This window comes from Podarcis raffonei, chromosome 1 (genome assembly GCF_027172205.1).
Source record: "Podarcis raffonei isolate rPodRaf1 chromosome 1, rPodRaf1.pri, whole genome shotgun sequence".
Classification (NCBI taxonomy): Eukaryota; Metazoa; Chordata; class Lepidosauria; order Squamata; family Lacertidae; genus Podarcis; species Podarcis raffonei.
The window spans coordinates 91117345-91136797 of record NC_070602.1 but is presented as its reverse complement, the minus strand read 5'-3'; the positions used below and the strand labels follow the sequence as shown (position 1 = coordinate 91136797).

General features: G+C 39.4%; 1 protein-coding gene across 2 annotated transcripts in view; it reads right to left on the bottom strand.

Annotated features, from left to right (window-relative positions):
- SLC49A4 (solute carrier family 49 member 4) overlaps positions 1 to 19453 on the bottom strand; it is a 69158-nt gene that overhangs the window by 47491 nt on the left and 2214 nt on the right. For both annotated transcript variants that reach the window (XR_008332270.1, XM_053403757.1), the window contains exon 2: positions 8760 to 8853. Coding sequence is in view for 1 of the 2 variants with exons in the window: in XM_053403757.1 (XP_053259732.1) it covers positions 8760 to 8853 (94 nt within the window). In the remaining variant the exon portion in view is untranslated. The remainder of the gene's footprint in view (positions 1 to 8759; positions 8854 to 19453) is intronic.

Genomic DNA, 19453 nt, shown 5'->3' with positions numbered 1-19453 from the left:
GTACTAAATAGAAAAGGCAGACGTTTGAGAAGATGACAGTTGTGCAGCAAGTCACACTCTCTCTCTCACTCTCTGATTAGAAAAGGGGCGGGAGGAAGTAAGAGGGAAGTGATAAAAGTTGCTGCTTCTACCAAGTGGACTGTTGTCAGAAACCCAAAACAGAACTTGCGCCCCGCCCCCACTCCTGCCGGCCATGCATCTTCTCAGCCATGCTACGGTCAACATATTGCTGCCTCTAAAAGCAGCAGGTCTCCCTCTCTCCCTCCCAAATACGTTTTGCTGTCTAAAGTGGAACACTAAACGTTCTCCCTGCTTAAATCCTCTCTCATCTACCCTTGTGGCTACAGCATGAAATAGACATGGTATTTAAATGCAGGACTTTCAGACTTAATTCTTCTCAACACATACATTAGTTCATTTCACTGGACCAAACTAGTTGCCCCTTTTAACAGCCTTTACTGATTTTGTGATTGATTAAATGATTCCAAGCCATTTAATGACTTGTACAACCCTGGCTTTAAAATGCAATGACCCTGTTGTCCTCACAACAAGAGTGTCCAAAGGATGCTAAGAGTGGAAACTGTGACACCATTACCTGTACTGAAATATCTTCATTAGTTTCTCAGTTACTGTAGTTTCTGAACTCAGTTAAAAGAGCTGGCATTAACCTATTAAAAGCCCTACACAGCGTTTGGTACCAAGATATCTATTGGAGTGCTTTCTCTCATACCAGTCTGCCTGCTCACTAAGATCATCATCTAAGGTTCTCCTCCAGATACCCTGCCTTCAGACGTGCAGCAGATGGTGACTGGCGTTTTTTGGTGCTGCTTTTGTGCCTTTGGAAGATTGCTTGGTACCAGGTGAGAATTCCCTTCCCCACAATGCTTTTTAATAACATATTGCTGCTGTTTCCTTTTATTCTCATATACTGTCTGTTAGTTGACCTGGTAATTCTTGGACCTTGAAGGTGCAAGATAAAAACTGAATTTGTAAACAAGCAAGTATATATAGGGCTGCCATCTGCTGGATTGCCAAATAATGCTTTTGGCACAGATATTTTGCAGGTATGCATGATGATGAGGAGATTGGAAACAGGGTTCATTCCACCCTGAAAAATCAGCTTGCTCTGCCAAAAGACCAGCTCCATCACACGCCTCCTACCCAAGCTGTTCCAATACCAGCTGGTCATTATAAGAACTAAAAAGGTAAAGGGACCCCTGACCATTAGGTCCAGTTGCAGATGACTCTGGGGTTGCAGCGCTCATCTCCCTTTATTGGCCGAGGGAGCCAGCGTAGAGCTTCCGGGTCCTGTGGCCAGCACGACTAAGCCGTTTCTGGCAAACCAGAGCAGCGCACGGAAACGCTGTTTCCTTTCCTGCCGGAGCAGTACCTATTTATCTACTTGCACTCTGATGTGCTTTAGAACTGCTAGGTTGGCAGGAGCTGGGACCGAGCAACGGGAGCTCACCCCGTTGCAGGGATTCGAACCGCCGACCTTCTGATCAGCAAGCCCTAGGCTCCACCCGCATCTACTATTTAAGAATTGGTGTCGAAATTTGCTTTTTTCTCTATCCCCTCCCTGTCCCTTTTGGCTAAAGAGCATTAACAAGTGTTCAAAACAAACAAACAAACTTATTAAATTATGTGGAACTCAATCCTACATAGCTTATTCAGAAGTAAGTCCTGCTAAGTTCAGTGGGCCTTACTTTTGGTAAACTGGTACGAGATTGCAGCCTTAGATTCCCAGTTTCTACACTCTGACTGAAGCAGCCCCCCCCCCCCCAAGTTAGCTGTTCACCTCAGGGTGTGTAACAATTCCCAGTGGGTAATTTAGCAGATCCATTATTCAAGTTGTGTGACATGGAGGATCATTTTGAAAAACAAAGTAATTTTTAGCACTAGTAAATAAAATAAATTTTATTATTACGGTCACAGACCAGTTCTGGAGCACTAGTAAACATCTTTTTTTTACTTGTTTTGCAGGTTTGTCTTATTATATTTTCCTTCACTCTATAAAAGCAGACGCCATGGAGGGATGTATAAGCTAGGTGATAAGACAGTAACCTAATTATGATGTTAGTGGCTCTTAGCCCGACCTCGGCCGGGGAGGGCAGAATACAAATAAATTATTATTATTGTTATTATTATTATTAATTCACTTTGGAAGAGGTTTGAAGTAAACACTCCCAACCACCGACAATCTGTCCTCTTCATTTCCCAGCATTTACTGCCTTTATACATTCCAAATACCAAAACCAGAAGCCTTGTTGAAATCTCTCTACCACATACTTGTATTAATTCACTGATTTATGAACTCTGTCAGAATTAAGCCACTTTTCATTGGGGGTTTTTGTGTATCTCCACCTTATCTTCCTAGAGACGGACAGATAGGAGATACCCACGATATGGTTCAATGTATGGAGTAATCTACTACTATTCTAGAAGACAAATTTGTAGCAGCTAATATAGCTGACAGAAAAATATGAACACAACAGTATCAGTGCATTTTGCTTTTTTTATGGTGTCTTGTTATCACTGCAGCAGATTTCAGCCTGAAAGGACTATCGGAACTCTTTCTTACAAACCATCATCTGTTCTAAAAATTGCTCTGAGATTAGAAACATTTGTTCCCGTTATTTCCCCATTTTCTTCTTGTTTCTGTTATCCAGAAGGAGCAAAGAGCAACTGCATTTTCCCTCACTGCCTAATACTGTAATTTAAGTTTGATTCTGTAATGCAAGATGTCTTTTGTATGAAAGATGAGAAGAGCAAGACAATTTTGTTCCGCACTTGGACCGATAGGAAAGCATTTTTAAGACTGGCTAAGGTAAGAGATGTATTTTGATCGATTTCTATACTCTGTGCTCAGGTTTATACATTACTTTTCCAATATTCAGCTAATTATTTTCAGGTACCAAGCAACATAGTGAACTCTGAGAGTTCAATCTAAGAGTATGAAGCTTTTCATAACAAGCCTGAAACCAAAACTATGAAAGAAAATAAGAAGAACATTTCAACAGAGGGGGTTATGAAATAATCAATTACTTATCCTTTGCCTCAAGACTAAAGTTTGTGAAAGCCAAACTAGAACACCTGATTTTTTTATTTTTTAAAAATAAGCTTTGTGGCCAAATCAAAATCTTGAAGTTAGAATTAATTTGCATTAACTTTCTTTTGAGCTAGTAATTGGGCAAGCAAGTTTACCTTCAAAAAGGGAACTGCTGTGGCTGTGTTTAAATGAAAGAGAAAACAGTTCTGCTCTCCTTAACACAGTCCAACTGCAAAGAGACAAAGTCAAGGTAAAATCCTCAATGGTGAATTTACAAACATGAAAATAATTATTTCATATTCCATGTGTCATATATACAACATACCAGTGTTAAGAAAGCATTCCTATATTCTGTATATAGGCCAAATGCAACATTAAAAAAAAAGGGTTCACTCCTTAGATGAATCAACCACATGTATTTTAGCAACTTCCTCTTCGGTGGCCAAACATTTGTAACCAAACATGAATACATATAGATTACAGTGTGTAGCACCCCAAGGGGGGGTCCTCTTTAAAATCAGTATGTTATAAAATATTATCACTCACCAATGCCCCTCTAAATCTGTTTCTAGATGATTCCCCAACCATTTGGAGCAGATTTAGAAGCAGGAGCTGCAGCTGGAGAGGGCAGAAATTGCTATCAATTGCTTCCCCTCCTTTCACTAACAGATTCTCTCCATCAGCAGATAGACCCAATGGATACGACCCAATGAACATATTTAGCTACTGCACAAGCTAGCAAACAAGACTACTGGAACTAAATCCCACTAAAGAATCAAACAAGCTTTTCAAAGTATTGGTGAATATAATATATATGAAAATGGATGGCATAAAACTACCCCCTCTTTTGAAAAACATATTAATCCAATAGTAATCCAATCTGGGGGTTGCCAGCACATGGACAAGGGTCAGGCTATCTCGGTCCAGAAATGGCCATATATTCACATGTAGCTGAAAAATAAAGGGTTTGTTTGTTTTTGCAGAAACTAGCATTTCCACCTACTGATATTTATGTAGAAGTGTCTTGTTCTATACAAATCCATACAAATAGATGCGCTGCCAAGTTGTCATTTCTAATGGTATATTTGTACTGCAAAGGTTTTCCGCTTGCTAAATCTGTATTTAGCTTGTATATCTGGCTTCATTTTCAATGTTATGTAATCACCTAATACAATATGGGTAACGTGCGAATGATTTTGCTTAATAATACTGCTAAAAATAAAATAAGACACATCTCAGGGAGAAAGCAGAGAAATAAGTGAAGCTGATAGGCTCTTCTAATAAAGACACTGTCTGTAGCTTGATATAGGAACTGCTCCTAGCTAGAAAAGAAAGAGCAAATATGAAAGCATCCAACATGAGTCTGGAGTAGTTTTGACACTGAACTTGGTTAGATCCTCTCACTCATCTTTGGGGTCTGTTTGTTTCTTGCTGCTATTGTTTTAAAGAAAAGTATAAGGATTCTGAAACACAATGGACTTCCATTTTTGATGAAATGGAGCGGGGGTGGGGGGTGGGGAATCTCATTATTGTGAAACTTTTTTTTTTACTGAAAGCCTGCCAAGCAAGCGTCAAAAATTTGCAATGAAACGAACACTGCAATACCAAGCCAAGACAATGGCATCTCTGTCAGACATCCTGACAGTTTAAAGGCAACACTATAACGATGCAGCAAGACCCCTGACAGTACAGCGACAAATTCTCTCAGATCGTCACATCATAATGCCGTGTTATTGCACAGCCATCACAGCTGTCAGACACTTGAGAATGTTTCTCCGGTCAAAGTTTGAAATAGGAGAGCAAACAGAATTGAAGCTTGCAGGGAACATGTTAAAAAAACAAGAAGAAGAAAACAAAAACAACCCGTTTCAACATGATGGTTTTCTTCCATAAAGCCACACTTAAAAAAAAAAGCAGCACACAAAATAAATAGATATAGTGAGGTTGTAGGCGAAGCCTGCCCAACCTGGTACTCTCTAAAATGTTTTGGTGTGTAACTCATTACTGACCGCTGGCCATGCTGGCTGGGGCTTATGGGGTCTCACAAAATCAGGAAAGCACCAGGCTGCAGAAGGCTGGTATGGGCTCTTACTCTGATATTAACCAGATGCAGCAAAGAGATTTAGCAGTGAATGATTTCTCATCAATGGCACGAGCGGACCAATTAATCCAATTGTAGCCATCAAAAGATATAATGGCTGCATTCAGACATAATAAGAATAGGCCTAGCTTCCCATCCAGGCTTCCACACTCCCCTCTCCTGACATAGCTGAAAGGAGGAGATCGGAAGCTTCTGCTTCATTTTAAGTTAACTGCAATTTCTTCTGGTTAATATTAACTATGGTTAGTGGAAAAGCAAGCCACCTTCATAAACTATGGTTTGAAATTGGATGGAAAAACAGCTGGGGAGAAAAACAACAGATTTCCATTGATCAGTGAAACCCCAACAATAACATAGCTATCCATGCCTGAAGATAAGAGCACTCTGCAGCTGGGGCACCACCACCACGCTTGAGCCATCTGGTTCTTCCTCTCTTCCCTCTCCAAGCTTACAAATTTTGATGCATTTTTCAGCGAACCAGATTCAATCTAAATTGATAAAAAGAAATAATTTGCTGTGTTTCATAATAGTAATGTCTACACAGCTGAGGACCCTATTGGAAGCGCTTGAAACAGTTATTGCATCTGCTGAGACTGTTGTGTCAGTGTGCTGTGGAAGATAGTGCCACAGTTTGCAGATACATTGGGCATTTAGCAAAATAAATCAGAATTGTGGAAGAGTGGTTCCAAGTGTGGTAGAATCTGAATACAGAAGAGCAGTGTTCCTAAGAAACAACAGGACAAATACAGGATAAATACAGACTGTGAGTAACATTGTGTGTACACCGCTTCTCAGATCAGTGGTTGGGAGTGCATTGGATGCAAAGCAAATGGGGGTGTATAGACAACTCTTGTCTAACTCTTTGGAATGGTAAGACTAGTTAAAATGGCCAAAATATTGAGAACTCTCACACTCCCAACATAATCAAAGGCACAGAGTAAGATCTTTCCAAGAATTTTTTTGTCATGGAGAACTGCGACTGAGCCAGAAACCCACTACCCAAAGGGCACATCCTAAATTACCAGGTCTAAATCTTAAATTGCATGACTTCTGCAAGAACAATCAATTCATTAGGACTTCTCAAGCTGGATCAAATGGCCTGTTTAAAATTTGGTCCAACTACTAAGCACTCTTGCCTAATGCCCCCCCCTTACAAATCCCATTACAAAATAGCTTCCCTTGAAGGTTTATTACTCATTGCTAAGTATATATATGCTGGCAGCCCAACAGTTTCCTTTCCTCACAGGAACTTGGCATGTGAACAGGGTTTTTTTGCCAATTGTTTTATCGATTTTTATATGAGGGAAAGTAACCCAATGCACTGCATGCTGCCCACAAATAATAAAATTATTAATACTTTGAACTTCAGTGGGTATGTTGGTCCCAACTTCAAAGTGCTTTAAAAACAAAATTAATTAAATCTCACACTGCAGCTCAACCCTAAAACAATCAATAGGTCATTAAGACATTATTGTTTTATACTAAGCTGCTTATTTCACTCAGAAAGATGACAAATGCTTGGCAAATATCCATAAAAAAGATGATCCTGCCCTTGGATAATACTTTATGTTCCTTTTGTAGGTAAATACAATCAAGCTAAGTGCACTATTCTTTCTAAATGACCTTGTTAAGAACACAAAACTTATTCAGATCCTAACCAAGCCCAAAAGCTCAAGTTATAAGTTCAGATATTTTTGAAGGAGACTTGAGGGGGAAAGGAATGTAACTGTAAACATAGCATAAACTTCATAATACTCAATAACACATAAGACACAGCATCATTTCTTTTGAAAGCCTACTGTAAGCATTAAAGGAACAACTAATGTTCACATTTTTAGTTTCACAGAGCTATCACAATTTATATATTTTCAAAAGGGTCAAAACCAAACCACAGTGGTGAGACATGTTGAATGACTGACACACAGAATGCACATTCTGGCTCTGTAGATTCACTACAAAGAGGGAGGGGAAGCTCTGCAGATATAGAGTGAATAATTGTACTGATAGTAAGGCAGAAGGGAAATAAATGACAATATAATATGCTTATAGAATCAGAGATAGAAGTAATTCCCTACAAAATGCAATTCTGGAAAACACACATTAATTTCCCCCCAAAATAAATAAGTTTTGTTTATATTATTGGATGCAACACACATGTGGATTTGCTGTATATCCAGCACTATAAACAAAGCTAATTCATTTTGCAAAAAGGTCTGGAAAGAAAATGGTAGAGGGAGTATACAGAGGGCAGAAAATTGCACCATCTGTCAAGTCCCTGCTCGCTGGAAGCCCTTCCAATATCCTACTTGGTTTCTATGCCTTGCACAAAAGTTACCTGACAATTTTTTTTAATAAACAGAGTCCTGGAAAGCTACTTTTTAAAAGAAGTGGAAATGTTAACCTTTTAGAAAGGACGCATGAGGAGTAACCTAGAATGCAGGACACAACTAGCGTTGTGGCTACAACTACAGCCATAGCTATGTCTCTTTTGAGTTGCCTTGCGAAACCTAGAGCTCTGCCCTTGAGCAGTTCCCCATCAGACTCTCGCAAACCACTTGAAAATTGCGAGGAGTTGTGGTGGACTATTTAATAAACTTTTTTTGTTCTATAAATAAAAGCACATACATATCGCATATTTGAGCAAACACCATCTAGCCTTTCTAATGTGATGTGCCCCTTTCCTTGTGAGCAAAGTTCTACGTTCCACTTTGGACTTAAGCTGATTTTACTATATCAGATTAATTTTATTTTTTTTTGCAGAATTTTCAAATATCCCATTTTCAAACTATCCTGCACAGATAAACACTACATTGTTGTTGTTGTTGTTGTTGTTGTTGTTGTTATTTACTGTTTTTGAGTCTGGGTGAGTTTGATATTGGCAGTGACAATGGTGGAAGTGAGTCTCATGAATACAGAATCAGTTCTACTATAACCAAGCGTATGATCTGGGCACCACAAGGCAATTACAATCTGATTTAGGATTTTTTTCCTGCTCTAGACACTTGGGAGTCAGAAAATATATTTTAATGGTCCTCACACATGCAAAGCTACATATTCATTCTTTTGTTGTGTTTAAACCATGACAAATTCCTTCAAGTTTTATTTCGATTGCTGGTGAACCACAGTATTGTGGGCATGACCTAACAGCTTGCAAAAATAGAGCATCTGAGGCAGAAGGTGGTTAAGAGGCCAGTCTTCATAACCCTATTAAAATCTCAGAATATCTGGTGGTCAGGAAAGGGGGTGGTCCATATCTAGAAGGTAGCACATGGGGGGTGTCTCTCCGCTCCTGTGTGCTACATACAGTACTGTATCTCGCAAATAATCTTATTCAGCCCTAAGGGGGAAAATGCCATTAGAATGGTTTTATGGGATTTTTCTCATGTAGCCTTCCATGGCAGAAAACTAGATTTAAACTGCAGAATGTCTTCAACTAGGTTACTTCAACATCTTCCAACTGCTACCGGTTATCGCAATGGGTATGCGTCACCAGATATGCTTTAGCTACACCACAGTCTTCACAGTAAAACCCTTGTATCCTATTGAGACAAGATAATTTGGAAGGGTCCCCCTCCCCACCCACTAAAGAACAAATAATAAACCTCTCACCATTTCCTTGTTTCTTGGTCTGATACAGGAACACATCTCAGGCCAGCTCCTACCACCATGAGGGATGATGTCAGCAACATAGTTACCCTGAGGCCTAAATGGAAAAGAATAACAATTTTACAAGGAAAACACAGGCGTATCCAAACATGTGGCATAAAAAGTAGCAATTACAAAAGCAACCCTCCTTTTGAGGAAGTGCATCTTACAGGATATGTAAAACAAACATAGACAGATATTAACAGAGTAAGAACTTTTAAAAACAGTGCTAATGTTTGCATGCTTAACTAAAATTTGAGCTGGCACTTCGATCCAGACTTAAACACCCAAGACACCTAAATAAACAGACTTCTCCAATCATTTTGAAAGAGGGGCAGCTCTACATAGGCATGTCTTCTACACAGAGATGTTACTGAAAGCGAAGGGGAAGCTGTGGTAAGGGGTCAGAGCTCTGTATGCACATCAGACCTCCCACAGCTGCAAGGAATTACTGGACAGGTAATTCGCGTGCCAAATCTGAATGAGGGAGAAGTGGATGCGTATCATTTCCTTTTCTGAAATAGTTAATGTTTTCCCTTCCTGATTGTTTTCAAAGTGGAGTCTTAAATCTAATCCTGAAATAAATATGGCTTCTGCATTGGAAGAATTTGCTTATTTGCAATACTGCAAAAAAAGCAGCAAAGACTGCAGTGTTCAGGTCCAATTGCCAGTTGCTGCATCCAGCATTTTAAAAATACTACATTGGCATTTAATGGATTTTTATATCTTCTCTACATGTGTGCTATTGAAGAATAACATGTGGTTGGATAAAGATCTTTATTAAGACTGCTATAACTTCATATGAATAAATATACTAATATATTCCTTATGACAGAATTCCTGTTGCTGATCCAGAGAGTGGATACATACACACTGTAGCAGATACAGATCCCAGACAACAGGAAACAAAGTATTAGGAATGGAGCCCAATATTAAGCCCTCAAGAAAAAGTATTTATATGTTTCGGCCAGTTTTGAGTTTTGCAGAATGTTCTATTGCCATAAATCAAGAGATTTCTTCTTCCTCAAAGGAATCACTTGTTTAATACTACATGTTTTTCTTCTGAATATTCTGTTGGCTGTTTTAGGTTGAGTTCACACATAGTCTCCATTACCAATTTATTACTAGCAAAATGCCTTTCATGAAACTGACTGTGTGGAATGTAAGAGGTAAGAATGCGAAGCTCCCTTGAGAGTCCCGAGTCCCATGATGCTGGGAACTGATTTTTATAGATGCAGTACACAATTAACTTATTTATTATATTTAATGTTGAGTTCACATGATAAAAATGTGAGAATGGTTGCCAGCTCACCATTGACAAGCACATATTTTTCCTGCAAGACCTCCTACCAGACTTCACACTGCTCAGACTTCACACGGATTGAAGTACTGAAAAGTGACAATATGCCTCACTGCTTTGCAATCCTTTTCAGAGACAGTGCAATGCCTTGCACCTTACCCCTCTCCCTTCTCTAAGCACAGAAGAGATATTGCAAACTTCACATTGAATAAGTGAAATCTCTTGTTACTTTTTGAGCCTCTCAGAAGACTCAGAAGGCTGGTTCTTGTAGTGCAGCACTCAGCGTGACATCACAATCAAGATCCTGCTCCCCACCTTTAGCACAAATTTTAACTGGCTACCAAGCCTGTACAAAATTTATGAATCATAGATAAGAGACTCATGAATCAGGATCAAATGATGGATTTGACTATTTTTCCAGCTGCAGCACTTTAGCGCAAACCATTTGGTTTTTGAGCTACAAATTATAATGCAATACTCTGAAGGGCTTTGAATAGTGCTCACGATTTCTCCGACCTTTTGTATCTTCTTAATATGCACGTATTCCTAGGAAATTATCTATAGTTAAAGAATAATGCCACACACATCAAGAACTGCCAAGAAGAGAAAAAATCTTCTTTTAAAAATGTCAAGCAGGTAGCTTGATTAAGGTGATAAAGCATAAAGGTCACAGAGGGCTGGCTGGAGATGCTGCACTAATATTATACTCTATAAAGGGTGGCTGCATTACAGCTGAAGGTCTTGAGGTGAGGGCAAACAGCGGACCAAACAGAAATTCAAAAATAAGATTATCTTTGTAAAGTTATAACTTTACTTTTTTCCAACAGCAAGTTTATATTTTGAACTTAAAGTATTTGATGTGGTGGCCTAAATTTTAGGAGCTTCATCTGGTCCATTGTGGGTGTAACACTCACATACTACTCACTTAGTCTCAATGGAGCCCTGTTTCCCACCCACCATCTACCTGTAAATGCATAAAAAGTGTGTAAATGCAGCACTATGGAACTTCAGAGTGAATAGGAAATCTCTGCATTTTCTCCATATTCACATCTAGCTCTCCCTCTGGATACTTGTCAACTGTGCTCAATATGGGCAATGTGCCCACAGTGGACTGGATCATGCCCAATTCTGGAGTAAAAGACACATAACACACAAATATGTATGATGAAGCACTCATGTCATTTTTTAAAAATTAAAATAAACCGATGGAGGTGGGGCTTTGGGTGGCTTCCCACCATCCAGGATTCTAAATGCAGGTAAATATACATCTTTAACTCCATGCGGGAAAAGCCAGGGGACCCAAGTGAAAAGAGCAGGTAGGGAAGGGTTAAGCATCCCTTCCCACACCACTTTCTTCAAATCCCCCCACAAAAAGAGTCCGTGTCTTTCTTTAAATAGTGGGATCAAGGCTCTATGCAATTTTGCACATGATATAGCTAGCTCCTCAAAAGCCATATGCATGTTTGTGTACCATGTTTTGTTGCATCAACAGTTCATCTCACTGTGTTGAGGGGAAAGATGATAACCATCTTCAAATATCTAAAGGGCTGTCATGTATATGTTAAGAGAACCTACAACTATACAAACGCAAAAACATTTACTAGCACTGGTGCTTGTCTTGTTCATCAACCAAACATCAGCAGCCTTTGGATACACAGTGGTACCTCAGGTTACATGCGCTTCAGATTACACACTCCGCTAACCCAGAAATAGTGCTTCAGGTTAAGAACTTTGCTTCAGGATAAGAACAGAAATCGGGGTCCAGCGGCACGGCAGCAGCAGGAGGTGCTGCTAAAGTGGTGCTTCAGGTTAAGAACAGTTTCAGGTTAAGAACGGACCTCCGGAACAAATTAAGTACTTAACTTGAGGTACCACTGTACTAATCATAGTGGAGACCTGCAGCCTATAAAACACGCAGTAAGTCTGTTGAAAGATTAGCTCCTAGACTACAAATTTATATGCATGGATAATGAAGACAGAATTAAGCAGTACGACCAAAATGCTAAATTCAGAACAACTTTTATTATTTTCAATAAAATCTATTATATTTCTAAGTCTTTTAAGTTTTAATATCCTGCTTCTCAGCTGCACAGAACATCAATAAATTTTCAGTAGCTTATTCAATCTGACAGTACCATGAACATGTCCACTGAGTAATGAAAATGCGGTATCTCCCTTAAGAAACAGACAATGCCTTGGAGAAAGCAAGATGGCACACGGGGTGGCATGGTGAATTGAGGAAACAAGTGAAGCAACCACACCAAAACACACTATTTTTACAGTTACTGCTAGTTACATCTAGTACATCTGGTACATCTAGTTACTTCACTTCTGCTTTTGTTTCTTTCTCTCACAATGTGACAATTTGCCACTGCAAACAACTCAGGCTGAGTCACTATGGGCTGGAAAGGAGATGCTCCTTGAAGGTTTATTGAAACATAAATAATCCCCTCCTTCAAAATACTCATAGTTTCAATCTGCAACTACTCTTCAAATCTCTCTCTTGCGCACAGTCCAACACATCTTTCCTTCAAGCTCGCTGGCACGGTCATTAGATGAAAAGCAGAGCTGGTACATCTAGTTCAGCATCCAGTTCTTGCAGTAACCAACCGGATGACTACAGGATGCTCACAAAAAGGTCCTAAGTGTAACAGCGCTTTCCCCACTTGCGATTCCTAGCAAATGGTACACAGAGGCAGAACACTGCCATCATGACTAACAGCCACTATCCTCCATGAATGCCCAATTCTCATTGCCACCACTACTTTTGGGGAGAGTGAATCCTAGTGTTTAATTTAACACTGTGTGAAGAAGTATTTCTTTTGTCTGTCCTGAGTCTTCCAACACTCAGAAGACCTTAAGGCTGGCAAATAAAGGGAGTATGAACTGCTGTATCTGAAGCAGGTTTGTAAACTCTAACAGAGAGAACTTTTGTTAGCATTAATTATGGGTAACAGGCATGTAAATATAATGCCCTCCCTCAGGGAGGTATGCCTGACACCAACTTTGCTGTCTTTTAGACACCAGGCAAAAACATTTATGCAGGCACTTAAAACATTATGACCATCTCCAGTACTTTACTCTCTTCATTTTGTATTTTATCTGTCTGTCTTATATGTATTTATTATTTTATTTTTGACAACTGACCTGAAATCACCAATGAAAGAGTATATAAACAAACCACGGGTATGATGTCAAAGGAACGGAGATAATATCTATGCTTGCAATTATCAACAAATTAAAGGAGCTGTTCCCTAAAAGCACATATTTTACTTTCAAAACACTCTCTCCTAGATGCTGATCAGATATAGGCTCAAACATTGGAAGAGAGGAGGAAGAAAACAGAATAGTGCTCCTTTTTAGGGGAGCTGAAATATCAGTTAAGGAAGCTACCAACTGTAAAAGAAAAGCGCATGAGATTACTTCATAACATACCAGCAGCACTTCATACATTACCAATCTCTCCCCTCACCCCGACAAATGCATACGTCTATGTGCAGTGTAATCTGGTGTGGTTCCTAAGCCGATTTTCTTTTCTACACTGTCTTCATTGCAAACAGAATATAAATATCCAAGTGAGTGATGATGAATACTTCATACCCACATGGAGTTTTTGAGTGATCAAAGCACTTCACATAACATTCTCTCAATAATTCAAGAGTCAGAAATCTGTGGTACTCAATATGTTGTTGGACTCCATCAGTCCCAGGCAGCATAGCTGTTGGTCAGAGGTGCAGTCTGGCAATATCTGGAGGGCCACAAGTTCCCCACTTAATGCCACCAAGTGAGTTCATGGTCGAGATGAGATCCAACTGGTTGATCAGTAATGGCTAACTGATTATTTCTGTTGCTGCTGGATTTACTGATTATTTTTATTTTGCGTGATCTATCTGATACTGTGTCCTTGTGTACACTATGTTGATTTTTTTCTTTAAGAAAAACAGTATAGAATATTTTAAACTACATAAATTTCCCTTAGCCTGGATATTGAAACTGCTTGGGATCTGCTGGACTGGAGATCTAAACAGGCTCTGAAATAGTAATTTTCAGTCCTAATCTTTAAACACATACATTACGTTTAATTCATGTAGGTCTTAATATTTCTAGTAAGTGTTTTAGAATAAAATGCCACATTCACTAAATTTAAGGTCAAATTACTCTAGTGTATAGCTCAAAAATATCCCTCACTAATTCTGAAGCTTTGGGTCCACAAGAGGGTTCTCAAGAATAAACTGTTGACTGAGATATTTACTTCTCAAAATCAAGAAGTCAGTCTGCTGATTATGCTGCAAAGATCCAAGAAATTGAGCAAGGATTTATGGTACCATTATTAAACCCTAAAGGATGGGAATTGGAGATATCTCAATTAATCCTTCTTCCAATTAGTTTCTATTCTTGTCATCAATAGATAATTTGTATGTTGGGCTTCATGGTACTGCATTTCCCCTCAAAAATTGATTTAAAATGTGTTTAATACTCCTGTGCAAAATAAAATCCCTTGAATTTCCTTATTAATATGATTGCCCTAGAGCTAATCGATTGTACCTAAATTGAATATTCTCAGCTTACCAAATACCCAGGACCTGAAGCAGTGTTTCCCAAATTTGGATCTCCAGCTGTTTTTTGATAACTCCCATCATCCCTAGCTAGCAGGACCAGCACTCAGGAATTATGGGAATTGTAGTCCAAAAACAGCTGGAGACCCAAGTTTGGGAAACACTGACCTAAAGGATTATCCCACACCTCGCATATCCAATCAATCACTGTACTCTGCAGGAAAGGTCTGTTCCAAACTATATAAGAATTGGGCCGTTAGTGCCATGGCTTGTACCCTTTAGAATTCCCTCTCATTAAATACTAGTTAGGTGCCATCTCTGTTGTCTTTTCAGTGCCTAATGAAGGCCTAACCCTTTCAGAAGCATTTTAAGACATTTCTCGGTCTAAATCTGTTTTTAGAAGTTTTAATTGTTCTCTGTGTTCATTAAAGGTAGACTGCACCCTGTATCTGCAAAAATGTGCTCTCTCAATCAGCATGGAGCTATGTGAGTATCTCCCCATAGTAACATAAAAACAAAAGTATTTTTTAATGCCACAGCCTGTAAATGCAACATAAAATTGCAAAACCAAGATGTCAAGCTACCTTCAGCACAGAAGAGACACTAATACTTAGCATTTAACTGCTTCGTTAATTACTTCATAAGAAACCCTCAATCTCATTTCCTTCAAGATTTGCTAAATTAAGTAAATTAATGTCTTCCACAAAATTTGATGTAATCCATTACATAACATTTCCACGTCCATGTGGAGTTATTTAACTTTATTTATTTAACATTTAATTTTAAAATGCTGCGATTCATTCAAAGCCTTCGGGATATGGAATGACAAGACATTCAAATGTTATAAAGATTAATTAACAGTAATCAAAAAAGTATTTTTGCTACCCCTGCACTTTCAGCATAACTGCTAGCATTTTATTCATCCTTTTCATAACAAAGTTCATGTTTTTTCTTATGCTAGGCATGACAGGGCACAAACTTCCTTAATTTTATTGACATATTTTAGATCTAACCTATTAAACCCCTTCCAGGGTTGTTGTTGTTGTTGTTTGTGTGTTTTTTTGCTGCTACCTTCTTGAAGAGCAGCTGTAGGCCATTACTACTAAGTTTATCCGAGTGTATATTGATAAATATTTATAAGTTGCATTTTACTGTCATAGACTGAACCACTTTCTAATTTTCTCAACTTTAGTTGCGTTATTTCTGTGCTCTAAGCTCCAACTCCTCCCCTAAATTCCTCATACTCCCTTATTATATGAGCAATACAATGTGAACTAATATCTAAACACTATCAGTGCAAGTTTAACTTCCATGTGCTCACATTTATCTATCAATGCACAACTGACTGTTTCTGAAACTACTTGCACACTAAAGCACAATGACAAATCTGTTGAATGTTTTGGGTTCACATAACTGGTCTGGCCAACTTTTGTCAACCACCAGAAAGCGAGATGCTTGTATGCTGAAAGATTTAGGACTGCTGAAAGACTTAAAAGATCTTTAATGTATAGAGATAACTATGAGAACCTTTCAGCGATGAGGTCATGCAATGAAATGGACAGTAGATAAATTCAGGGCAGGCAAAACGAATTTCTTCTTCACCCCATAATTGACATAGAATTTGCTATTCCTTGTGATGGTTATAAGCTTTGAAAGCTTTTTAAAATAGAGGATTAGACAAATTCAGCTGACATAAAAAAAAAGAAATGAAGTCCCAATGCTTATAGGCAATTTAACTCTGATCACTAGGGATAAACAGCACGATATGGCTGTAGAGTAGTGTCCTGTCTGCAAGCACTCCAACAGTACATGACTGGCTACTGTCAGGAGACATGTTAGACTTGTTCCAGCAACACCACTTTTATGTTCTTAATCCAAGTTTCTTTAACAAACACATTTACATGTACTTATTCACAGAGCTGTCTGCTTCTGAATCTTTTTCTTTATGAAAACTACAATGAAAGCCAGACAATATACTGGACATATATACATCAATTTTGTGCTAAATGGTTCACTTTTGTTCCCTATGAACAGCAGTTTTTTTTTCTGAATTGTGATTAGGGAGAACATTAAGGGGAAACTAAGGAAAGTTGAGAAGATACACAAAACCTTCTAGGGAAAGAGGACACAAAAAGAATGGATGTAGTCATGAGTTTCTGTTCCAGCAGATTAAATTACCTGCTCCAAAGTTCAAATAACTGTGGCCATATTGATGAAGCATTCTGGGGCCAACTGATTTTCTTCCCAAGTTGTAGTAGGAATATTTTCAGCATTCACTTACAACAGAATATATTCAAACTCCCCATAACAATGGGCATTTCTGATGCAAAAGGCAGAACTAGAGGCTCAGCCAGAGTTAGAAACTCATATATATAAGCTAGTCACCAAATGGGACCTTAAACCAAGGTTATGGTCACTACAACAGAATATCTAGGCACGTTGCTGTGGTGTCTTTTGCACTGGAATTTATTATTATCATTATTAGCATACATTTCATTTATATACAGCTTTATATTTTAAAGAAAAGATCTCAAAACAGTTAACAACACATTAAAACATCAACTGAAGCAATCCAGAATAAAACAAAATCAAGCTTCAAGGGAAATATTTCAGATTCTTCTCTAAGTGACATTCTGATTTCCCATATTTATTTACCAACAATTTATAGAGCTGCCCCATAGCAGAAATACTCTAGGAAGCCAGTGTGGTATACAGTGGTACCTTGGGTGAAGTACTAAATTCGTTCCGGAGGTCCGCTCTTAACCTGAAACTGTTCTTAACCTGAAGCACCACTTTAGCTAATGGGGCCTCCCGCTGCCTCCGCTGCGCCAATGGAGCACGGTTTCTGGTCTCATCCTGAAGCAAAGTTCTTTTTATATATATATAAAATTTTTATTGATTTTCCAACATATATTATAAGACATTACAAATAACAATACAAAAACAAACAAACATATAAACATGTATAATTTCATAACCTTTTTTCCTTATACCCAATTTCGACGACTTCCCCATGCCTCCCTTTTCTGCATCCCTGTTTTAAACTTTTCCAGCAACCCCTGATCTAAATTACTTGTAATTCCCTTTCTTTAACCTTTTTTCTCTTATCCAATCATTTATCGCTGCAAATCTGCTTTGCTTTACCCATGACATTTTAACACTCAATAATTTTACAACAATTTTTAAGATAACATTTGAATTTCTTCCAGTCTTCTTCCACCGTCTCTTTCCCTTGGTCACGGATTCCTGAAGCAAAGTTCTTAACCCAAGGTACTATTTCTGGGTTAGTGGAGTCTGTAACCTGAAGCGTATGTAACCTGAAGCGTATGTAACCCGAGGTACCACTGTAGTGGTTAAGAGTGTCAGACTAGGACCTGGTAAATCATGAAACTCACTGGGTGACCTTGGACCAGTCACAGCCTCTACCTCACTGGTTTATTGTCGGGATTAACTGAGGAGCAGGGGTGAACCATGTACAAGGGAATCCCCACTTACGCAGGGGTTCTGTTCCCAGCTACTGCACATGTCACTAGGTGGCACGTGAGTGGGAATTCCCCTGACCCTTTCAGTGCCAAAAATGGCACGTATGTCAGTGGAAGCGCATGTGCTGATTGTGCGCAAGCGGGGAGACACCTGTAATCCTTGGAGAAAAATGTGGGGTATATATGCAATAAATAAGATATTTTGCTCACCTGTTTAAGAAAGCTGGAGGGGACAGCCAAATGGAAATATCAGTAGCCAACTTGGCATCCAGAGATCTCCAATGGCCACAGTTGGCCACGTGCCAGTCGCAAAATGCACCTGGCAAATTTTGAACACTGGACTCAGAATGAAGACACTTGAGCATAGCATGCTTGTGCTCCTTCCACGACTACAGGCAGTAAGATATTCCAAAAGAGCAGCACTCAACCAAGGTATGCTTCCCTTGGACAAAGGTTGCAGAATACATATATTGCTATAATAAATGAGTTGTATTTACAAATATACAGGTAGGGGGTTGAATTTAAACACTCCAACAAACCTCATCCATGCTCCCATATTAGATTTCTAAAGACAGTCAGCATCCCCAAAAATGCTGTGAGCTTTGGCCCCCAAAATCAGCTCTGTATGTAACTCTCTTCCTTTAGTCCCACTGGAAAGAAAACCTCAAATCTATTCCTCCTTACACAGAGAGAGACATTTTGAAAGTCTAAAGTGGGAAGCCTGCTCTACATGTGAGGTTTTACCATGTGACTTAGAACACTGCACGATCAGAGTTCTAGATTGCATAATAGGCCTGTGTATGTTGGCCTATATACCGTATTTTTCGCCCTATAGGACGCACTTGTTCCCCTCCAAAAATGAAGGGGAAATGTGTGTGCATCCTATGGGGCGAATGCAGGCTTTCGCTGAAGCCTGGAGAGCGAGAGGGGCCGCTTGCGGAGAGTTGCCTGCATGCTGAAGCCTGCGCGGGCTGAGCTCAGCGCGTCCAGGCTTCGCACAGCTCTAAGCAAGCAGCGGGAGCCGGCGATGGGCTCCCACGGCTTGCAGAGAACTGCCTCTTCTGGGGCTGGGGTCGGGGGAAGCTCAGGCTTCCCCCGCCCCAGCCCCGCGCCTGGGGGAAAAATAATGTTTTCCCCTTTATTTCCCCCCCAAAAAACTAGGTGCGCCTTATGGGACGGTGCGTCCTATAGGGCGAAAAATACGGTACCACTCAATACAACATGGAGGGGAGTTGTACCAGGAGACAGTGATGTAATGCAGGGAGATGGTGTGGCCTTGTTCTTTCCCCCATGTAAGCTCCAAACACCTGGGCTATCAAA